This window comes from Marmota flaviventris, chromosome 15 (assembly GCF_047511675.1).
Source record: "Marmota flaviventris isolate mMarFla1 chromosome 15, mMarFla1.hap1, whole genome shotgun sequence".
In the NCBI taxonomy this organism is placed as follows: Eukaryota; Metazoa; Chordata; class Mammalia; order Rodentia; family Sciuridae; genus Marmota; species Marmota flaviventris.
In genome coordinates, this window is record NC_092512.1 from 1,038,900 (window position 1) to 1,060,202 (window position 21,303).

Sequence of the window (21,303 nt, forward strand, 5' to 3'; positions counted from 1 at the left end):
GGCACTTAAATTAAGGACGAAACGAGTGCCTTTTTACCCGCCCCGCTCGTGGTTCTCGGGGTCGGGCCTACAGGTGCAAGTGTCTGGCCGCCGCCGCGTCTCGCGCCTGGGCGGGGCGGAGCGTCCCGGCAGGCTGTGCGTGCTGCCGCTACGGGTCCTCGTAGGCGCCGCAGGGCCTTCTGGGGGCTGCAGTTCCGGGTGGCGAGGGAGGGCCTCGGTTTCCCGGCGGGCAGCGCGGCCGGGCGGTTGTCGCAGGCCGTCGCGGGCAGCAGAGGCGGTTCCGGCTGCGGCTCTGCGGGCGGGCGGGCGGCGAGTTGAGCGGGCCGGGGGGCGGGGATGCGGAGCCGCCGCCGCCGCCTGAGAACCTGAGCGTCGCCGGGCCCCGCCCGCGCGGTCACCACAGTCTGAACGCGCCGCGCTTCCCGAGCGCGGGCCGGGCCCAGCGCCGGCCGCACCGCGTCTGGGTCCCGGCGGCCCGCCCCCCGCGCGCCGCCTCGCCCGCGCGCTCGGCGCTCATGCGGGCCGAGCCCCGCCCCCCGGCCCGAGCCCGCCGAGCGCCCCCCGAGCCAGCGAGCGCCGTCCGCCCGCACCATGCTCAAGTGCATCCCGCTGTGGCGCTGCAACCGGCACGTGGAGTCGGTGGACAAGCGGCACTGCTCCCTGCAGGCTGTGCCCGAGGAGATCTACCGCTACAGCCGCAGCCTGGAGGAACTGCTGCTCGACGCTAACCAGCTGCGCGAGCTGCCCAAGGTGAGCGGCCGCCGCACCTGCCATCCTGACGCCCGAGGCGCGGCGCCCGGCGGACTGGACGGGTACTGTCCCGCTGCGGCTGCCGGCTGGGGCGAGACCTCGGCGGACGCTGCCGGGCGGGGCACCGAGCTGCAAGCCGGCCCAGCTGGTTCTTACTGGCCAGAGCCCCGCCCCGGTCGGCCACCCCCACCCCCACCGCCTGTGCTAGCACCAGGTGGCCGCGGTCCTTGGGTCCGTGCCTGGGGATGGAGTCGAAGAGCTGCTGAATGAAACCCGTGCACGGGGGCGAGGGAGGGAGATGGGACCAGGGTAGAAGGTGGACCTGGCGTGGCAGTGGATACAACTTGCTGGGCTGCGCTGAAGGTGGGGTCCTGGAATTCTCCCTGCACTGCCGCCTTTCCCTTTGGGTGCGGGCTGGGTGGGGCCTCCTAGAGTGCCCAGCCTGTCAGGTTTGTTCTCTGCAACCTCTCTGTGGGGTCAACTCTCGTGTCCCACGGTTCTTCCCGTCAGCTTGTTTTTCTTCTAGGGTCTTCCCAAAATCCCTAGAAAGGAGCCAAGAGAAAGCAGATCACGAAAGATTTCCTTTTCAGGAACACGGGTCTAAATGATCTGTTGTTCAGGGGTTGGGTGCCATGGAGGGTGTGGCTTTGCTCTGGGCAGTTCTGTGTTTCGTGGTCACCAACAGAACTTGTCTGTGTGCCCTGTGATTCCTGTGTATGGCATTGAATGTTTTGTGGTAGTTTGCTGTTTTTAGGGGTTTTTTTCCCCCTCTCTTTTTGTGGGTTTTGTTGAGCTTTTATTGATTATTGTCAGAAAGCAGCAGTAAGCACCATTGGGGGGGTCCCTCGGTGACTGATCTGTGGATGAAAGAAGTTTTTAGGGTGGTGGTTGGAGGTCTGAGGGTCACTCTGGGCAGCTTCTCAGCTGGGCCAGTTACGTGAGAGATGCAACAGATATGGAGGCTCCTGTGAGGTGATCAGGGGACGAGATGTCAAGTGGGAAATGGAGTCTGACCAGGGCCGGGTGCTGTGTGTTTCCCTGTTTTCCTCTCAGCAACTGGGGCACCATGGCTAGATCCCTGTACCTTGTGACCTGGGGCAGGAAGAGTTTTAGAGACCTGGGACTTTCTAAGTGTTCGGGAGCCCTTTTCTTTTTCCTTTTTTTTTTAATACTCAAGTTCTAGGTAGATACAACATCTTTATTTTACATTTATGTGGTGCTGACGATTGAACCCAGTGCCTTGTGCATGCTAGGCGAGCGCTCTACCACCGAGCCACAACTCCAGGCCCCTCAGGAGCCCTTTTCTGTCCTCGGGGGTTGCAGCTGTGGAACCGTTCCCTGACTGTACCCCCTACTCACAGCCCTTCTTCCGGCTGCTGAACCTGCGCAAGCTGGGCCTCAGTGACAACGAGATTCAACGGCTGCCTCCTGAAGTGGCCAACTTTATGCAGCTGGTGGAGCTGGACGTGTCCCGTAATGGTAGGTGGGCAATACAGGGTGAGACAAGGAGGTCCTGGCAGCTGTACGCATCTCTCTATGGTGACCTTCCCACAGATATTCCTGAAATACCTGAGAGCATCAAGTTTTGCAAAGCCCTAGAGATTGCAGACTTCAGTGGGAATCCTCTGTCCAGGTGAATTCAGTGGTGGGGGTCAGTGTGACTGTGGGAGTCTTGCAGCCCTGCTCTGAATATCTGAGGTCCTCTGCTTTCACCTTCCTCTGCCAGACTCCCTGATGGCTTCACACAGCTGCGCAGCCTGGCTCACCTGGCCCTGAATGACGTGTCCCTACAGGCACTGCCCGGGGATGTGGGCAAGTGAGTGCTGCTCGTGAACTGGTCTGGGGGAGGATCAGCTTGGCCTTGCCTCCCTCAGTCTCAGCCCTGGTCTCTCTCTCAGTCTGGCCAACCTAGTGACCCTGGAGCTCCGGGAGAACCTGCTCAAGTCTTTGCCTGCGTGAGTGTGCTGGGCCTCCACCTTGCGTGGGCGGAGCGATGCTGGGCCTGGGCCTTGAGACCACACCAGGACTGTCTCTTGTGCAGGTCCCTGTCTTTTCTGGTCAAGCTGGAACAGCTGGATCTGGGAGGCAACGACCTAGAAGTGTTGGTATGCTGGGAGCCATTGGGTGGGGCACAGGGGTGTAAGACAGTTACTCCTGGTGGGCACAGCAGGGCATCTCTGTGGCCACACTGGGTTCTCCTGTCCTTATCCCTTCTTTTAGCCGGACACTCTGGGAGCTCTGCCCAACCTGCGGGAGCTGTGGCTGGACCGGAACCAACTGTCAGCACTGCCCCCGGTGAGTGAGGGCGGGACTGGCCTCCTACCTCCAGCTGCTGTCCTCTGACCCTGTGCCTGCCCTTAGGAGCTCGGGAACCTAAGGCGCTTGGTGTGTCTGGATGTGTCTGAGAACCGGCTAGAGGAGCTGCCGGTAGAGCTGGGGGGTCTGGCACTTCTCACAGACCTGCTGCTGTCCCAGAACCTGCTGCAGCGGCTTCCTGATGGCATTGGTCAGTGCACCCAGGGGGGCCTAGGGGTTGCATGCCCTGGTCAGGCGGCCCCACAAGCTGTCAGCAAAGGTACTGGTGGGCATTAGATGAGGGTTCTTATGTCATCCAAGCTGGAAGCATCTCAAGGAAGGGAACTGGGGCCAAGACTCAAGTTGGGTCCTGAGACATCTAGGTATCAGCCTACAGGGGCAGGGTAGTTCACGTGGCAGAGTGGGTTCAGGTCTTATGAACATGGATAGCGGGCATAGTGTTTTCCCAGAAGAAGTCAGGTGGGCAGGGCTGTTTCAGGTCTGTAGTGGAGAAGACGGGAGGGTGAGCACAGGTCTGCTGCAGCTCAGGGTTCTCGGGGTCCTCTGAGGAGCCATGGGATCTGGCTGTAGCCATGCAGAAAGCTGGTCTCTACTGGAGGGTTGGGTCAAGTGTTCAGATTTGCCCTTGGCCCCACTCAGCCTGATCACTGTGTTTCCCTGACACCAGGTCAGCTGAAGCAGCTGTCTATCCTGAAAGTGGACCAGAATCGCCTGTGTGAGGTGACTGAGGCCATTGGTGACTGTGAGAACCTCTCTGAGCTGATCCTCACAGAGAATCTGCTAACGGTAGGCAACCCTGGCTACCAGGCAGAGAGGTGCTCAGTTCCTAAGGAGTTGTCCTCAGCGTCATCTTGAGACGATGGGGCCTGGAGTGTGTAGGGTACAGTGAGAGTGCCAGCACACAGCAAGAGCCGAAGGGGCTGCTAGCACCGTATGTGTTGCGTGCTAGCAGATGCTGGTGGCCAGGCTTGTTGGGGTCTGTGTCCCCTGCTGGGGCAAACTCAGGTGGAGAATACTTTGGGTCAAAGAGGGAGCTCCCTGGTAGGCGCCAGGGCAGGGTGGGGTCTGTGGGCCAGGGCAGGGCCCTGCCAGGTGGAGTAGAGAGCTAAGGTCCTGTTTTACATAGTGTGTGTTGTGCTGGGCAAGGGCCAGAGGGGAGGACCGGTAAGAACGGGTCTGATTTTGGGATGGATGTGGATCCGGACATGGGGGCTGCTTTTCAGGTACATCTGTTCCTTGCAAAGCGGGACAGAGGAAAGTTTATGGAATGGGGTTGGAGTGGTTACCAACCTTGCTACCATCTGGTGGGCAAGGCATCTGGACCGCCCCTTCACACAGGATGTCTGTATCTCAGTGAGGAGAAGAGAAAGCAGCGAGGCCAAGGGGCAGACAGAGCAGGAGCTGGCCCATGCGTCAGAGGGGCCCATAGGCACCTAGCCCTGAAATGTCTGCACCAGGGTACCTGCAGGAGAGGTCCATGGACAGTGTAGTCAGAAGTTTTGGGTGGCCTGACTGGGTTTGGTGCCAGCGCGCAGGCGGGTACAGAGCGAGGGATATAGCTTAATTCTACATCCCTGATTCCCAGAGGCCATGGGGATCCCTGGCTAAAGCTGATCATGATTTCCATTATCCTTAATTTGCCCCAAAGGATTCTCCTCTTCTTTCTTCATACCCCAGGGGTCTTCTGCTGACCTCTGACCCCTTTTTCTCCTGGCCAGGCCCTGCCCCGCTCTCTGGGCAAGTTGACCAAGCTCACCAACCTCAATGTGGACCGGAATCACCTCGAGGCGCTACCACCTGAGATCGGAGGCTGTGTGGCACTCAGTGTTCTCTCTTTGAGGGACAATCGCCTGGCTGTCCTGCCTCCTGAGCTCGCCCGCACGGCCGAGCTGCACGTGCTTGATGTAGCTGGGAACCGGTGAGTGTCCACCTGGCCCTTGGGCACTGGTCGTGTCCCTAGCACACACTGACTATGCCCACCTGGCCCAGGCTACGGAGTCTGCCGTTCGCGCTCACTCACCTCAACCTCAAGGCACTGTGGCTGGCTGAGAACCAGGCGCAGCCCATGCTGCGGTTCCAGACTGAGGACGATGCCCAGACTGGCGAGAAGGTGCTCACCTGCTACCTGCTGCCCCAGCAGCCTCTGCCCAGCCTCGGTAGGTTGCTGGCAGCTGTGGCTTTGACTGGGTGGACAAGGCTCGGGGCCAGCCTAGGCCTCTGATGTTTGTCTCCTGCAGAGGACTCTGGGCAACAGGGGAGCCCCTCAGAAAGCTGGAGTGAAGCCCCTCTGAGCCGAGTCAGCGTCATCCAGTTCCTGGAGGCCCCTGAGGGTGACGAGGATGCTGAGGAGGCCGCTGCTGAAAAGCGGGTATGGGGGGCATGGGGACCCTGGGTGTGCCTGCTCCTCGCCCCTGCCTGACCCCTGCCCTGCCTCTGTCCTTCATCCCTGTCCCCGACACAGGGCCTGCAGCGTCGGGCCACTCCCCACCCCAGCGAGCTGAAGGTGATGAAGAGGGGAATGGAAGAGCGCCGCAGTGAGGCCTGCCCTTGCACACCAGGCCCTGGCCCGTCCTCACCCACAGAAGAGGTAGGCATGACGGCGGCACCTGGCAGATAGCTCTCCCCAGCTCCCAGCCACCAAACCCTGGATGGAGCATCTGTTCTCAGAGTGGGGCTCGGGGAGCAGCCTGGGGGAGCTATGAGAGGCTGAGGTGCAGGGCAGACTGGGTGCTGGGAGCTCGTGCAGTGTGCATATTGGGACCAGAGTAGGGTGCTCGGGGCCTGTGCCAGTCACGTGCTGGTGACACAGGATGGCGGTCTGGGAAGGGGTAGGACCTCTTCCCTGGGCACTTGTGTGGCTACCTGGACATAGTCAGTACTGGGGAGGGGTCTGGTGCTACAGCAGAGCGGGCTTGGCGCGCTCAACTGACATCAGGATCTGGGAGCATTTTTGATCCTTGAGAGCAGCAGAACCAGCGAGTGGGATGGTGAGCAGAGGGCATGCGCTGGCTGGCAGGGCCACCTGCCCCTGGCTAGGGGAGCCTCACGTCAGGCCCATATCTTCATGGGAATTTGTATGGTCCTCATTCCTCCACTTTTTGGGAGAGCCGTTCCTAGGGGCTGGGCTGCGTAAATGTGATTTTGTGTTTCAGTAGCTCTGGAGGCTCAGTTTCCAGGGGCCTGGGGCTACTGCAGGGTTGAGCCTGCTGGGGATGCTGTGCTTGGGATAGCCCAGGCAGAGGGCCTGTGGGCAGCCTGATACCACTGTCTGCAGCAGGAAAAGAGGCTGAGTGCAGAGTCAGGCTCGAGTGGAGGCTCTGGCCCACCCACCAGCACAGCCTCTGAGGGCGAGCCTGAGGGTCCGGCAGCTGAGGCACAGCAGGAAGCCACACCACCCAGCCAGGAGGAAGGCACAGAGGAAGACTACGTTGAGGTGAGGATGGTCAGGGAGAAGGTGGGCCAGGCTTTAGCAGCTAGAGTATAGACTGCCTGCCTTGTGCCCCAGCCAAGCAGGTGTGTGATTAGGGTTGATTTCCACGTGGACGGTCACCAGGCTGTGGCAGACAATGGCCAGACAAGAGTGGAGTGTAGGGCAGGATTCCCTTAACAGAGCTGGGCAAAGGAGTAGGGATGGGGTGATAGTCCTGGGTGCAGGCAACATGTTGCAGGAGTTTCCTGGAGGATGCAGGCTGGTGTAAGGGTTCCCACCCCACAGCCAGGTTCAGCAGTGTCAGGTCCATCATCTACTTACTGTCCCCAAATGGCCCCCTTTTCTGACCCCTGTAGGTACTCCATTGGTCTTTGCGTATCATAAAGTCTCCACTTGTGTGCTCTGTGTCTATAGAAAGAGCGTCCTCGCCCCTCGTCTTCTGGGGCTGGTGGTTGTGTGTCTCTTACCAAAAGTGTCCTGAGTCCCTGTCCTTGGCACAACAGGGAGCCTCCCTGAGACTCTGGGGTGTACCCAGCTACAAAGCCTGGCTCCCTGGAAGGAGAGGGGGGTCTGGGCCTTGCTCCCACCCTTGTGTTCTCATCCGCACAGCCCACAGTACACTTTGCAGAGGATACACTGCTGCCCGGTGAAGATGGCGAGAGTGAGGAGGGGCAGCTTGAGGCCCCCTGGCCCCTGCCAGGTGGGAGGCAGCGGCTCATTCGCAAGGACACACCCCACTACAAGAAGCACTTCAAGATCTCTAAGCTTCCGCAGCCTGAGGCTGTCGTAGCCCTTCTGCAGGGGATGCAGCCCGACGGGGAGGGCCCTGCAGGGCCTGGTACCTGGCACAATGGCCCCCACATGCCCTGGGCTCCTCGGGCCCAGGAGGAGGAGGAGGAGGAGGAGGAGGAGGAGGAGGAGGAAGACAGGGCTGAGGAGGAAGGCGAGGCCACTACAGAAGAGGAGGACAAGGAGGAACCTGCGACTTCTGCACCCTCTGTCAAGGTGGGTCTCACGTGCACTCCTCTCTGGCCCTCCTAGGGTACCTGGGGATGGGCAGCATGGAGGCCAGCCCAGACTGCCCTGTGGCTGAGCCCCTCAGGTCAGGCCTCCACTCACTGGCCCCCTGGCTGCCTGGAGGAGGGGTGGGTGCATCTCTGCTGTGACTGCTGCGTCTCTGTGTGCGCCTCACTACAAGTCCCCAGGGTCGGCCTTAGCTGAAGCCCTGACATATGAGTGTCTGCCGTGATCAGCAGTGTCGTCCCCATGTGCCCCTCTCAGTCCCTGGGCACCTCCGCTCTAGCACTGACCTTCATCGAGGCTCACGGCGACCCTCTGGGCCAGTGTTTGCCCGTTAGACCTGCAGGCCAGCAGGACCCAGAAGCTGAGGGCAGGTGCACTCCATACCCTCAGCCTTTTGAGCACAGGGGGCGCTGGCAGGATGCTCTCCTCTGTGAGAGCTGCTGGCTCCCAGGATCCTCCCTGCCTAGCCATGACTTGGCCAGGAGGCCCTGCTGCTGGCATGCAATTTGTCCTGTGGGTCTGACAGTCACTCTTCTTCCTTGCAAGACATCCCTGGCTCCCAGCAGATTCTTGGGGAATTGTCTTGTGCCTTCCTGATCCTCAGTTTGTTCTCAATGGCTCATAACAGGTCCCTCCTGCTCATGGGGACCCTTGATGCCAAAGAAAGCCCCAGGCTGCCCAGAGGACCCACCTTCCCCACCCCCATGATGCCCCTACCCTGAGCATGGGTTGATGACATGTGGCAGTGAGAAGCCTGGGGTCCTATCAGGGATGGCTAGGCCTGGGCTCAGCCCCACTCTGGAGCTTCCCCCCAGCCAGCCCAACCCTACCGTCTGTCAGGTCTGCAGCCTTGTGTCATAGACAGAGGTAACCCTTGTCAGTGCCAGGAACAAGTTGGGAGGGACTGGCTCAGGCGACAGGAGCTTGGTGTGGTCTTCCTTCTGTCTTGTCTGCTCATGGCCGGGCTGGTGAGGTGGTGGATGTCCCTGGCGGTGGCTAACCTGCATGCCTCGCTGGTCCTGTCCTAACAGGGCGTGTCGTTTGACCAGGCCAATAACCTGCTGATAGAGCCTGCTCGCATTGAGGAGGAAGAGGTCTGTACTGCTCACTGCTGCTCTGTGCTCTGGGCCCGGGTCTGCTGCTGACCTTGCTTCCTGGGCTGCGGGTTCTTGCCTCTCCCCACCCCATCACTTAAGCATAGACCCTTTCCCAGAAGAGCTCCTGGCAGCTGCTACAGAAATGGGGTCCTGGGGCTGCCCCGATAGGGCCTGCTGGTCTTTTGGCAGAGGCAGCACATCTCTGCCCCCACTGCGGCCTTTCTTGTAGAGGACAAACAGAGGGCCAACGCCAGGCCACCCGTGTTCATTCTCTGCAGCTGTGACTGCCCCACGCCTCAGATTCCTCCCAGCTCCTCTTCTGCCTCTGCTACCCTGGCAGGCGGAGGGACCTCAAAAAGAAACCAAAAGGAGCTGTCTGTGGCTGGCCTTGCTGTGCCGCAAGCACACAGACGGCTCAAGCCCTCCCAAACACAGTGTCTGCTCTGTTTCCAGCTGACCCTCACCATCGTGCGCCAGACTGGGGGCCTTGGCATCAGCATCGCAGGGGGCAAGGGTTCCACCCCCTACAAGGGAGATGACGAGGTGAGCAGCTGCCCCAGGCTATAGCTGCCCTGGGCTCTCTCCTGCCCCAGACCTGCCTACACTCACTGGCCCAGAGGCTTCTGCTCCAAGGGGTGTTGGATGCCTGCCGCCAGCCCCACAGTTCAGTCTTCTGTGTGCTTTGCCTGCACTTGGCCACCAGCCCCAGAGTGCACAGGCTGGGCCCAAGGCAGCAGGCAGACGGGGATGTGTGCACGTGGGAGTTCACAGTCTAGAGCAGCTTGTTTCTCTTCTGCAATCTGGTCTTCCCTCACACACTCTGGGCATAGTGCCCGGGTCAAAGCCCTGACCCGCACTTTCTACTTCCTGGACGTAGGACCCACAGTGGTCTCTACTTAGGCCGTATGTCTTCCTTCATGTTCTTGGGGATCTTTGCAGCATCCCCAGAGAGCAGGCTGGGCTAGGGTCTGAAGGGACCAGGTCTCCCTCCAGTAAGTGCCTCCTGGCCTCCCAGAAAGGGCAAGACAGAAGGCTCTTAAGGAATCCCCAACTCCTGTCCCCAGGGTGTCTTCATTTCTCGGGTGTCTGAGGAGGGCCCTGCGGCCCGGGCTGGAGTCCGAGTGGGCGACAAACTCCTTGAGGTGAGTAGTGACTGCTGGCCAGTGACACCTGTGCTCTGGGGTGCCATCTGGGCTGTTGGGGTATTTAGTTGTGCCTATCGGATGGGGGCACTGTCTACCTTCTCCAGAAGCCCTGAGCCCCAGACCCCAGGAGCTGTCTACCAGCCCCCAGGACTCCCCCAAACCCTCTTTGGGCAGGATGTGTAGTGCAGGCACCTAAAACCCCAGAATCGGGAGGGCTGGGAAAGGGGTCAGACCCCAGCAGGTTGGGGGGCTCAGATCCTTGTGAGAGACTTGGCACCCCCACCAGGGCACCTGGCTGTTGGATATAGGCTGTGCCCTTCCTGTGGGGACAAGGGTGAGGGCCCTGAGGGTATCAGAAGAGGGCTGGTGCTCCTCCTGCTCTCCTGCTCAGCTCTCATCCCAGCCTCTCTTGGGGGCTCCTGTCCAAGGTGGCGTGTGAGTGTGGGGTCGGTGACCTGGTAATCCTGGGCATTTTCTGGGGCTGCTCAGACAGACCCAGATGGTAGGTTTCCAGAAGCAAGGTCAGTGGTGTGGACTGTTCCAGGGGCAGATGCCTGTGCTCTGGGAACCGCCATAGGTGGGGACGAAGCCCATCAGGAGCTCTGGGTACCCCCTCTCCCTGCCCTTCCCATCCATGGAGGGAAGCGTGGGCAGAGGCCACACCAGCCGTTGTCATGGCGTCAGTGCTCAGGTGTCGGGGTGGCCGCAGCTGGGTGCTGACGTGTGCCGGGCCTCCCACACCTACAGGTGAACGGCGTGGCTTTGCAGGACGCTGAGCACCATGAGGCTGTGGAGGCCCTCCGAGGGGCAGGCACAGCCGTGCAGATGCGTGTGTGGCGGGAACGCATGGTAGAACCTGAGAACGCAGTCACCATCACACCCCTGCGGCCCGAGGACGACTACAGCCCCCGAGAGCGGCGGGGAGGCGGCCTGCGCCTGCCCCTGCTGCAGCCTGAGCTCCCTGGGCCTGTGCGTCAGTGCCATGTGGCCTGCCTGGTGCGCAGCGAGAAGGGGCTGGGCTTCAGCATTGCTGGAGGGAAAGGCTCCACACCCTACCGGGCCGGTGACGGGGTAAGGCAGGGGGGCTGGGGGTGCAGGGAGGGCTCTGGGGCATCTGCCTGCTGGCCGTGCCTGCTGGCCTCACAGTGGCGGCTCCCCCATCCCTGCAGGGCATCTTCATCTCCCGCATTGCTGAGGGTGGTGCTGCCCATCGAGCAGGCACGCTGCAGGTTGGCGACCGTGTTCTCTCGGTGAGTGGGATGGGCACGGCCTGCCCAGTGCCTTGTCCTGCCCCTCCTTTCTGACCTGAGTGTCCCCTCACAGATCAACGGGGTGGACATGACTGAGGCCAGGCATGACCATGCTGTGTCACTGCTGACTGCTGCCTCCCCCACCATCGCCCTGCTGCTAGAACGGGAGACAGGGGGACCCCCTCCCTCCAGCACCCCCCCACTTTCCTCCCCAACTCCCACTGTTGCTGCTGCCACCACCACGACCACTGCTGCCCCTGGAGAGCCTGGGCTGCCCAGGCTGGCCCCTGGTCTCCTGGCTGCTGCCTTAGAAGGACCGTACCCAGTGGAGGTGAGCCTCCAGCTGCCCCCTGCCAGGCATCCGCTCAGCTCTGCTGTGGGTGTGGACTCTCCCAGAGCCCCTGCTCATGGCCCTGCAGCCACTCTGGGCAGAAGGGAACTTGCACATTTTTCCCCATGTGCCTGAGAAACGGAGCCCTCCTCCACGAGCTGACTCCTTGCTGTGGTCCACCTGCCCCACACCACCTCCCTGCCAGGCCACCCATGAGGACCCAGGCTGTAGCTGCATGGGTGTCTGGGCAGTGGGGTTTTGCAGAGGCAATGGGAATCCCTGCAGGTGCCTGGGGCTCCCCGAACTCTGTTCCCAACCACAGAGACCAGCAGTTCCCCTACTTCTTTCCACTCTTTCCCTTCTCTGAGGCCTGTCCCATGTCCCCAGGAGGTTCGTCTGCCTAGGGCTGGGGGCCCCCTGGGGCTCAGCATTGTTGGGGGCTCCGACCATTCCAGCCACCCGTTTGGTGTCCAGGAGCCTGGCGTATTCATCTCCAAGGTAGATAGAGGCCCCGGTGGGTGGCTCTGGACAGAGGGGACCTGTCCTGCCCACCCTGGGGGGCCCACCAGCTGCTGCCTCCCTCTTCAACAGGTGCTCCCCCGCGGCCTGGCCGCTCGCTGTGGCCTGCGGGTGGGGGACCGCATTCTGGCAGTAAATGGGCAGGATGTTCGGGAGGCCACTCACCAAGAGGCGGTCAGTGCCCTGCTCCGGCCCTGCCTGGAACTGTCCCTGGTGGTGCGGAGGGACCCTCCACCTCCAGGCATGCGGGAGCTCTGCATCCAGAAGGCCCCTGGGGAGAAGCTGGGGATCAGCATCCGTGGGGGTGCCAAGGGCCATGCAGGGAACCCCTGCGACCCCACAGACGAGGGCATCTTCATTTCCAAGGTAAGGACCCTGCCCTTCTGCTTCTGTAGGCAGGTCCCAGTTCAGAGTCTCAGGTGGGTCTCTCCACAGGTAAGCCCTACGGGGGCAGCCGGGCGTGACGGCCGGCTGCACGTGGGGCTGCGGCTGCTGGAGGTGAACCAGCAGAGCCTGCTGGGCCTGACGCACGCAGAGGCCGTGCAGCTGCTGCGCAGCGTGGGCGACAGCCTGACCGTGCTCGTCTGTGAGGGGTTTGACACCAGTGCCACCACAGCCTTGGAGGTTAGTGACCACTCTGGGGACCAGGTGCTGTCTCAGTACTGTCCCAAAGGGTTGTAATGAGCTGACCCTTGTGTGGGCTGGGCAGCAGAGCCTTCCACAGTCTGAGCCAGCTGTAGGTGGGAGCTGTGGGCATACCCCATGCCAGGCTGCTTTCTCTCCAGAGCCCTGGCCACTGTGCCTTCTGGAGACTCCTGCCTGCGCAGGATGAAGCACTAAAAGGTTGTGATGTATCTGGGCAGTGGCAGGATCTGGTTCTTTGAGAAGAGGTCCAGCCATAGGCCTTGGGCAGGGAGCACCTGAGTGGGCGTGGTAGGTGGCTGACAGGGAGCTGGGACCTCCTGTTCTCCCTGGCCCAGCCTGACCCCAGGGTCTCTGGTGGCCTGTCATCAGAGTTCACCCCCCACCATCTTATCTGACTGCTCTGTGCCTCAGAGCAAGAGCTCAGACTGGGGCAGAGACGCAGATGGGGCGTCAGCCACCTCCCAACACTTGCGGAGAGGAGGGACCAGGGCTAGGCCCAGGAACCTTGCGTCCTGGACAGGCTGTCTTCATCCAGTGGTTTCGGCCCTCTTGTCTTGTCACCACTCTGCCTGGCTTCCACTTCTTGCCCTGGTTTCTGGGATAGTCAACCACCCTGGGTTGGCTCTTACAGTGGATCTTTGGGATGGTGACTTCCTGCCAGATGCCAGCTAAAAAGACACCACTGGCTGAGAGCCACAGACAGCATCTTCTCACAGGCCCCTCGAGGGCCTGCCCTGTGGGAAACCATGTGTCTTCATCCCAGTCGCCACAGTGGGACTTGAGCTGGCCATCGTCCCCCTTTGCTGTCCACGAGGGAGCGCTGGTAGATTGGGGAATGAGTTTCTCTATGCCCGAGTGGTCTGGTTCCAGAAGGCGTTTTGCCTTTTCTTCACTGATCTTAAAGTGTACATTTAACGGATGTTGTTCAAGACATTTATTTATTTCAGACTTAGAGAAAGGACACCGGGGGGAAGGGTGCGAACTTCCACCAGAGTAGGACTGGCTTGCCCAGGTGACGCCAGGCCTGTGTTCCCTCACCTGGCGTCGGCTCCTCTGGAGGGTCACAGCTAAAGTCTGGGCAGGTGTCCTCCACAGCCGAGGGCAGAGGGCCCTGAGCAGGGCCAAGAGCCCCTGGACCTCTGCCCGTGGGAGCTGAGTGCTTTCCCTGGGAGTGTCGGGACTCCTCGGGACCTGAGGCTGCTGTCACCCGGCAGGTGCCCACCCACCGTCCTTGGGCACAGGTGACCCACGTGTGCTCTGTAGCACATAGCTGTGTTATCTTTGTTTCCTTTTTAAAATTGTGTATTTTAGTCACAAAAAAACTATGATTTTTATCAAGTTGTCTGGAAAACTCTGCTTTTGCAGATCATGGAGACGTGGCCCTGTTTTCTGCCAGCACCTCTGTGCTTTTCTTAAACATGCAGCCTGTGTCCATCTGGAGTTGTTGTTCAAGGGGAGGGCCGTGTGCCCTGACTGGCCCTGACCTTCGTCTCCTGCTGACCTGGGGGAGATGCGACTGCGCTGTGTGCTCAGCCCCAGGTGTTCCGAGGCTTGACTCGGGGCTAGGTCCCCGTGCCAGCTGCATACTGCCATTTTACATTACAGTGTGTCCCAAAACCTCATCACCCACGTCACTCGCTCTTTTGTCTCCTTGAGAAGTGCTGTGTGTTGTGTTTTGCTTCTGAGTGAATCTGCCAGGCTCCATAACAGGAATTGGTTGGGGCCCTGGTATTTGGGGTGAGTTATTCTCAAGCATATTCCTAGGTTGCTCTTGTTCTTGGTTCCCGTAAACCCTGGCCAGCTGCTGTGCTTCCATAGCAGAAGCCCTGTGGTCTACAGCCGTGACACGGGGCCTCCTTCCCGGTGCCTGGCTGGTGGACTGTTTCATTCCCTATGCAGCGTTTGCTGTAGTTTCTTTGTGGTCCTTGCTGTTTGTAACGGACAAGTTCTGAAGTGGTCTTCACATTGGTGGGCTCAGTTGGCTGGTTGGCCCACCGAGGTGCCAGCCCCATGCGTGGCACTCAAGAGAAAGAGGAGCCCACATTGAAACCCAGGACTCCACAGCAGCGTCTGGATTCCTGGCTTCTCACGAATCTCAAAGGACCCTGCACAGCTGGCCCTTGTCTACCAGGACTCTCTGACCCCCCCCCCCCCCCCCCAGGAATGGGACAGGTGTTTGTCCTCACCCTCACAATTTTTCCTAAACTGGGCCCACTTGAGTCATCTTGGCCTCACACCTGTGGCATCAGTTTGCCTGCCACATGCCCTGCCAGCTGGTGAGTGGCATATTCCCGCCTCCCCCGTGCTCTGACAGTGGCCGAGCGTGTGCTAGAACTTGCCTGGCCTGTGATCTAGGGCTGATGCAATTTGAGGGCTCTTGCACAGTTTGGATAAATGCAGGGTCTTGCTGGCCGCCAGGCCTTGGGCAGGTACTGGGCTTCTACTCCTGGTCTCTGTCTGTAGAGGGGCAGTGGTAGGGCCTGCCTCAAGAGGGACAGATAGCCCAGCAGCTCAGCAAGCACCCACCTGACCACCATCGTGCCAGGCCCCTGAGCAGGCTGCTCCATGTGGACTTGGAGACTTCTCCCTTGGCCTCCTGTGCGTCAGGTGCAGAGGACTCGCTGCCGCCTTTCTCTTCCTCTGGAGTTATCTGCAGACCTACGGTCTACCTTACATTCAGCCGCTGGCCAAAGTCTCCCACACCGACGGTCCCTGGCCATGCAGTCTGACATAACGGTCTTTCAGCTTTCTGGTGTTGCAGAGGCAAAGGGCATGTGGTCACAAGTACAGTTTGAATTTGGATTTGGACTTTCTGGGCTGGAGGTTCTCTGTGTGTGTGAATCTCCTGTTTCTCATCAGGCTTCGCCGCCAGCTTGAGCCCCCGCTGATGGTGCCTGAGCGAGGGCTGTCGTGGCTGCTGATCCCTCGGAGGACGTACTGTCCCTTACCATGTTTGTGTTACATACTTGTCCATCAGTGCATGGTGCCGCTTATTTCATGAGTGATCATTGTCACAGTTGATGTTGGTGCTCAGGTTGTCTCAGCCTTGGCTGGGAAGGCACTTGAGGCAAGGTTGGGTCCTTTGGACGTCACCTGCCCTCTCCAGCACTTTCTTCTTCACTCCAGGTGTCTTAGCTGGTCTCCCTCTTTCCTGCCCAGCCCTGGGGTAGCTGTTTCTCACAAGCACTGGTTCCTTCAGGGAAGGTGATGTTGAGAAGCCAGGGTGTGACCTCTGAGTGGTGCTTGGCTTTCGGGGCGTGTGTTCTTTGTGTGTCCAGTGGCCAGCAGTTGCGGCCTTCCATTATTTCTGGACCTGCAGGCTGCTGAGCTCCCACCTTTGCAGGCAGCACCACAGGTCAGCCCTTCCATATTTGAGCAGCCTTCTCGGATGTGGGATTCTCTCTCAGTCCTTCTGTATGTGATGGTCCTTCCCACCCCGCAGGGCCTGCTGCCTCTCTTGGGCCAGCCCTCCAAAAGGTTGAGGAGCAGGTTGTGCTGCCTGACCGCCAGCGTTGTCCAGATCTGAGCCACGGAGCGAGCCTGCCCTGTACTGGTGTTCTGTCCAGAGCTCATGTTCCTGGTGGTCTTGGTGGTCTTGTTTTTAGAAACAACACAGCTGAGCTTGTGTTTCAGCCTACAAGGAGTGTCCCTCCATGGCGGGGACCTGCCCGTGGTCAGGGTGGTGGTTGGTGCCTTCTTTTGCACCGTGCTGCTAGCCCGCTCCTCCCTGTTCTGCTGTCGGTGGCAGAGCCACATGGTTCCTTTGGTGCCTTGTGGAGTGGAAGTGAGCTCTTGTTCCTGTGTGTCTGTTGCCTGTTCATCCTTGGCCCAAGCTCACTTGGGAGGGCCTCCCCTGCCCTTGCCCTGCTCCTGGGCTCATCCACCCAGCTTCCTGCAGGCCCCTGTCCTTCAGACTGCAGTCTCTGGGTCCTGACTGATTTCCCTCTGAGGTTTGGAACTAGTTGGGTTTTTCCTTGGCACCCTTTCTCAGCACTCAGTGCACGTTCTAGATGCAGCCTGTCCTCCGGCAGCATTGGTGTCCCTTGGGGAGCATCACCCACAAATGGCTTCTTTCCCTCCATCTTGGTGACTTCTGGTTCTTTGTTCCTGGGGCGACTACAGAGGCCACCTCAGCTGTGGTCAGCCGAGCTTGTGGGATGTCAGCTTCTGTGTTCACTGCTTGTCCCAGGCTTCAGTCTGCCCTGGAGATGGGACCTCACTGGCAGGGAACCCCACCCTCAGCCACTCCTCTCCTCTCAGGTGTCCCCAGGTGTCATTGCCAACCCCTTTGCAGCAGGCATCAGCCACCGGAACAGCCTGGAGAGCATCTCGTCCATCGACCGGGAGCTGAGCCCTGAGGGCCCAAGCAAGGTGAGAACTCCTGTGGCTGGCAGCCAGGGCCGGGGACCTGAACTGCTGATGCCTGACTTGTCTGCTCCCCTCACAGGACAAGGAACTGCCCATTCAGACCCCACACTGGGGACCTGAGGCTGTGGAGGGCACGGTGAGTCCCATGGGGCCTGGCTCTGTGCTCTGAAGCAGTGCAGTCCATGCCAGGCACACAGGCCAGCTAGCAGTGTCACTCTGCTCCCCAGGGCCAGAGGCTGCAGCCCCTGAAGCTGGACTACCGTGTCCTGGCTGCTCTGCCCGGCACTGGCAGTGTGCACAGGGTCAGTGTCCCACGTGTGCAGAGTTGCACCCGCCTGTCGCCTTGTCCATCTGCCCACCAGCCTGTCAGCTCCCTCTTCACCTGGCCAGCCACTGCCAGGGGCTGAGTGCCGAGGCCACCATGGAGGAGCCTCTGTGGGGTGGGGCACGGGCTGGGGTTGGAGGAGCCTAGCCGCGTCTTACCCTTTACTTCTTGACCTTAGTCACGCGTGGAGGGGGGTCCTTTGAAAGCCCCCGACCTCTTCCTTGCCTCATCCTTACCAGTCAGCTGGGTATGGGGAACTGAGTCCAGCCTGTGGCAGGCAGAAGGGCTCCTGAGGTAGAGGCAGCTGGAGTCACCAGAGTCTCTCCAGGCTCCTGGTGGGGGAGGGCGGGCATGAGCAGCCCTGGAATGGGTGGGCTGGAGCAGCTGCAGAGTGTCCTGGGAGGCCAGGGTGAGTGGAGAAGGGCTCAGCATTAACTGGGTGTGGCATCCAGGGCACTGGGTCTGGGGACAGACAGGAAGGACATTCAGCCCCCATTCCTCCCCAGGAGGTATAAATAACACTGGTAGAGGGTGAGCCCAGTCAGCTGCTGCTGGGAGACCCCACAGGAGTGTGAGTGCTTCAGGGGCGGGTCAGGGAGGACGCTGCCGGAGCAGTGGGGGAGGCACTGAGTGGCCTGGTGGGCCTGGGGACTGGAGGAGCCTGCTTGGGCTTTGGGTGTGGACCCTCCTGCTGCACAAAACCTGGAGAGGGCAGCAGGGGTGGGGCCTAGCACCCTCTCATTAGGAGGGGGCACAGTGGCTGGTGGACCGTGGGAGGACTCCCTGGCTCTCACTGCTGGGGTGTCCTGGGTTTGGGGGCCCCTCTGCACAGCTCTGGGCTGCAGCTGCTACTGTGAACTCACACTCAGCTAGCTGCTCAGCCCAGGCCCAATCTCCTGCCTTCTTTTTAAAAAATATTTTGATTTTTTAGTGTACACAATACCTATGTTTTTTATTTATTTTTATGTGGTGCTGAGGATCGAACCTAGGACCTCGCACATGCTAGGCGAATGCCCAAACTCCTGCCTTCTGGCTGGTGCACACCCTTTGTGGTGGCCAAGCCTGTCCCGATATATCCCTGGGGGTGTGGTTGGTCAGAGAATTGAGTAGCAGCTTCTGTGCTGCCAGCATGGGTGCGTGCTAGGGACCCCCAAATCCTTTTACTTGGGGGACACAGTTCTGCCTAGCCCTCCCCCACCCACCAGCTGGTTCCTGCAGGTACCATCTGGAACAACTGGAGGGAAGATGGCCGAGGCCCCCTGCTCCCCTGGAGGCCAGCAGGTGAGCATCTCTGCTGCCCCCTAGAGTGCTGTAGATGGGTGCTGTGTGGAGCTGGCCTCCACAAGGGGAATGCTTGTGCTCCTGGAGGGGATCCAGCCCTCCCTGAACGTGGGCCAGCACCAAGGACCCGCCGGTATACTCACCCCTTGCCTGGGTCCCTCATGCCCCCCCATCCTGCTGCGAGAGGAGGGCCAGGCCTCAGGCACCCCTCATCCTGCCCTGCAGGATGGGGTGGGCATTTGGAGCCCAGCTGCCAGCCCAGTCCCCGGAGGCTGAGGCATTCAGGTGCATGTCCCCGCCCCTGCTGTCCAGCTTGGCTCCCTCCCTCTCTCCCTCCTTTCTTGGACCCCTGATCCTGTACTTCTCTGCCCCCTTCCCTGCCCTTTGCAGACAAAACCCGGGGTGATCCAGCCTTTGGCTCAGGCCTGGCCAAGGGGCTCCCCGGCCCCCAGGGGCAGAGGTGATCCCCGCTCCGTGAGTGTCCTATCCCACAGGGGGTAGGGGGTGGCAGTTTCCTTCCCCTCTACGGGACAGGGCGAGGGGGGGATCAGTGGCAGTCCGTGGAGACAGCTGGTGGCTGGTTGGGCGGTGGCTGCAGTGGACAGCTGCCCCCCACCCCGCCTCACGGGCACTCCGCCCCCAGACGCCCTCCCCGCCCTCCCCGGAGGAGCTGCCCGCCAACGTGAAGCAGGCCTACAGGGCCTTTGCCGCAGTGCCCGCCGCACACCCTCCCGAGGACTGCGCTGCCCAGGTAGGCGGGCGCCCTGCGGTGCGGTGCACTGAGTGCGGGTGGGTGCCCGCGGAGGAACTCTGGCCGAGTGTGAGGTCCACCTCCCCAGCCCCCCGCAGCCTCCCCGGAGCAGCTCTCCTTCCGCGAGCGGCAGAAGTACTTTGAATCGGAGGTGCGGGTGCCCCAGGCCGAGGGGCCCCCCAAGCGCGTGTCCCTGGTGGGTGCCGACGACCTGCGGAAGATGCAGGAGGAGGAAGGTGAGGAGGGCGGGAGGAGGGGCGGGGGGTGTGTGTGTGTGCCCGCCTGACCCGCCCACCTCCCCGCAGCCCGCAAGCTGCAGCAGAAGAGGGCGCAGATGCTGCGGGAGGAGGCCGCGACCGCGACCGCGACCGCCGGGCCCAACATTGGGCTCGCCCTGGACCGGGAGGCCCCTGAAGAGGAGCACCAGGAAGACGAGCCGCTCTGGGCCAGCCTGGGCGGGTGAGCTCCGCCCCCTCCCCCTGCCCCCCCACCCTCCCCCGCTGTGCCCGCCCCCTCAACTGGCCTCCCTCTTCCCTAGGCCCAGCCCTGCGTCCCCGCTGCCCGCAGGAGGCAGCGCCCCTGTGCGAACAGCCAAAGCTGAGCGGCGCCACCAGGAGCGGCTGCGCATGCAGAGCCCGGAGCTGGCGGCACCAGAGCGGGCCCTGTCCCCAGCGGAGCGCCGGGCCCAGGAAGCAGAGAAACGGGCGCTGTGGAGGGCGGCCAGGTAAGTGGGTTCCCCCCCAGACACCCCCCCAGACCCCGCCGCGCCCACTCCCTGGTCTCCGCCCACCCATTGGTCTCCGCAGGATGAAGTCTCTGGAGCAGGACGCCCTGCGCGCACAGATGGTGCTCAGCAAGTCCCAGGAGGGCCGGAGCAAGCGAGGGCCCCTGGAGCGGCTGGCCGAGTCCCCCTCGCCCGCTCCCACCCCATCGCCCACCCCCTTGGAAGGTCGGTGTGTCTGGTAGGAAGGGGGGGGTTCTGCCAGCTATGGGCCTTTCCCAAAGCCAGTGTCTTGTACCCCAGATCTCGGCCTCCAGACCAGCACCACCCCGGGACGCCTGGTGAGCCACCCGCAGCTGTCTCCCCCCCTGCACCCCTGCGGCTTGGGGGCGGCGGTGCAGATTCCCCCACACCGCCCTCACCTCTGTCCCTCGCACTTTCTGCCTCTTCCCCCTCACGCTGTCCTTTCAAGCCCTTGTCTGGAAAGAAGTTTGACTACAGGGCGTTCGCAGCCCTCCCTTCTTCCAGACCTGTCTATGACATCCAGGTACTGGCAGTCTCCTGGCCCTTCTGCACGCGCATGGGCCCAGTGCACGCTCCTGCCACTCCCCTGTGCCTGTCCCACCTGAGCTCTGTCCACCCCTGCTTTTCCCTGCTCTTTCTCTGGTGTGGGGCCTCCCCCCTCTTCTTCCCTCCCGTTGCAGCCCAGCTGTGCTGTGCCCTCACCCAGGCTCTGTGGGCCTCAGAGCCAGGGGGACCGGCCAGGTCCACCAGGGTGGTTTCAGCCAGGTCTGGACCAGCCCTGACCGGCCCCTCTTCCCATCACAGTCGCCAGATTTTGTTGAGGATCTGAGGTCCTTGGAACCAACTCCTAGCCCTGGTAAGTTGGTGCTGGGCTGGGGGTAAGCTCCCAGGGTGCCTGGTCACCCTGGGCTTACTTCCTGTCCTTGCCCCCGCCCCGCCCCCAGGCCCTCAGGAGGAGGATGGAGAGGTGGCCCTGGTGCTCCTAGGCAGGCCCTCCCCCAGTTCCCTGGGCCCTGAAGATGTGGCGCTGTGCAGCAGCCGTCGCCCCCTGCGGCCTGGGCGCCGGGGCCTGGGCCCTGTGCCCTCCTAGGGGGCGGGGCCTCCCCAGACTTGGGGTGGGGGCCTGCCAGCTCCAACACCACCCTTGCCCCAGTCTTTTAACCTGGGTGTTAGCATTTTAAAGAGACCCCTCAGGGGCCTGGCCTGTGCCTGACTGCCCCACCCCAAGCGGGTTCTCTTGGCGAGACTGTAACTAGTGACGTTTGTACAACCAAAGACTCTATTTTGTGGTTTAAGGAGAATAAAATTGACTACATTTTAACCCCTA

General features: G+C 61.3%; 1 protein-coding gene across 7 annotated transcripts; it reads left to right on the forward strand.

Annotated features, from left to right (window-relative positions):
- Positions 1-535: 535 nt before the first annotated feature.
- On the forward strand, positions 536-21,297 carry Scrib (scribble planar cell polarity protein). 7 transcript variants are annotated; one of them, XM_027951217.3, is made up of 38 exons: positions 536-750; positions 2,112-2,229; positions 2,305-2,383; positions 2,477-2,566; positions 2,649-2,705; positions 2,792-2,855; positions 2,971-3,045; positions 3,112-3,256; positions 3,734-3,852; positions 4,785-4,984; positions 5,056-5,222; positions 5,304-5,434; positions 5,528-5,653; positions 6,344-6,499; positions 7,106-7,501; positions 8,551-8,613; positions 9,070-9,159; positions 9,681-9,758; positions 10,509-10,832; positions 10,931-11,011; positions 11,085-11,342; positions 11,730-11,840; positions 11,934-12,227; positions 12,297-12,485; positions 16,767-16,877; positions 16,954-17,010; positions 17,102-17,176; positions 18,418-18,480; positions 18,871-18,954; positions 19,124-19,231; positions 19,320-19,467; positions 19,537-19,690; positions 19,770-19,955; positions 20,038-20,180; positions 20,256-20,293; positions 20,425-20,499; positions 20,781-20,832; positions 20,921-21,297. In XM_027951217.3, exons 1-38 carry the CDS (start codon positions 592-594, stop codon positions 21,064-21,066), a joined length of 5,010 nt encoding a protein of 1,669 aa, XP_027807018.3. In that variant the 5' UTR covers positions 536-591; the 3' UTR covers positions 21,067-21,297. The 7 variants fall into 7 exon arrangements, with proteins under 7 accessions (XP_027807018.3, XP_027806974.3, XP_027807002.3 ...); XM_027951173.3 differs by lacking the exon at positions 20,425-20,499 and having other exon boundaries at positions 6,341-6,499; XM_027951201.3 differs by lacking the exon at positions 20,425-20,499 and having other exon boundaries at positions 6,341-6,499; positions 10,931-10,990.
- Positions 21,298-21,303: the final 6 nt, after the last annotated feature.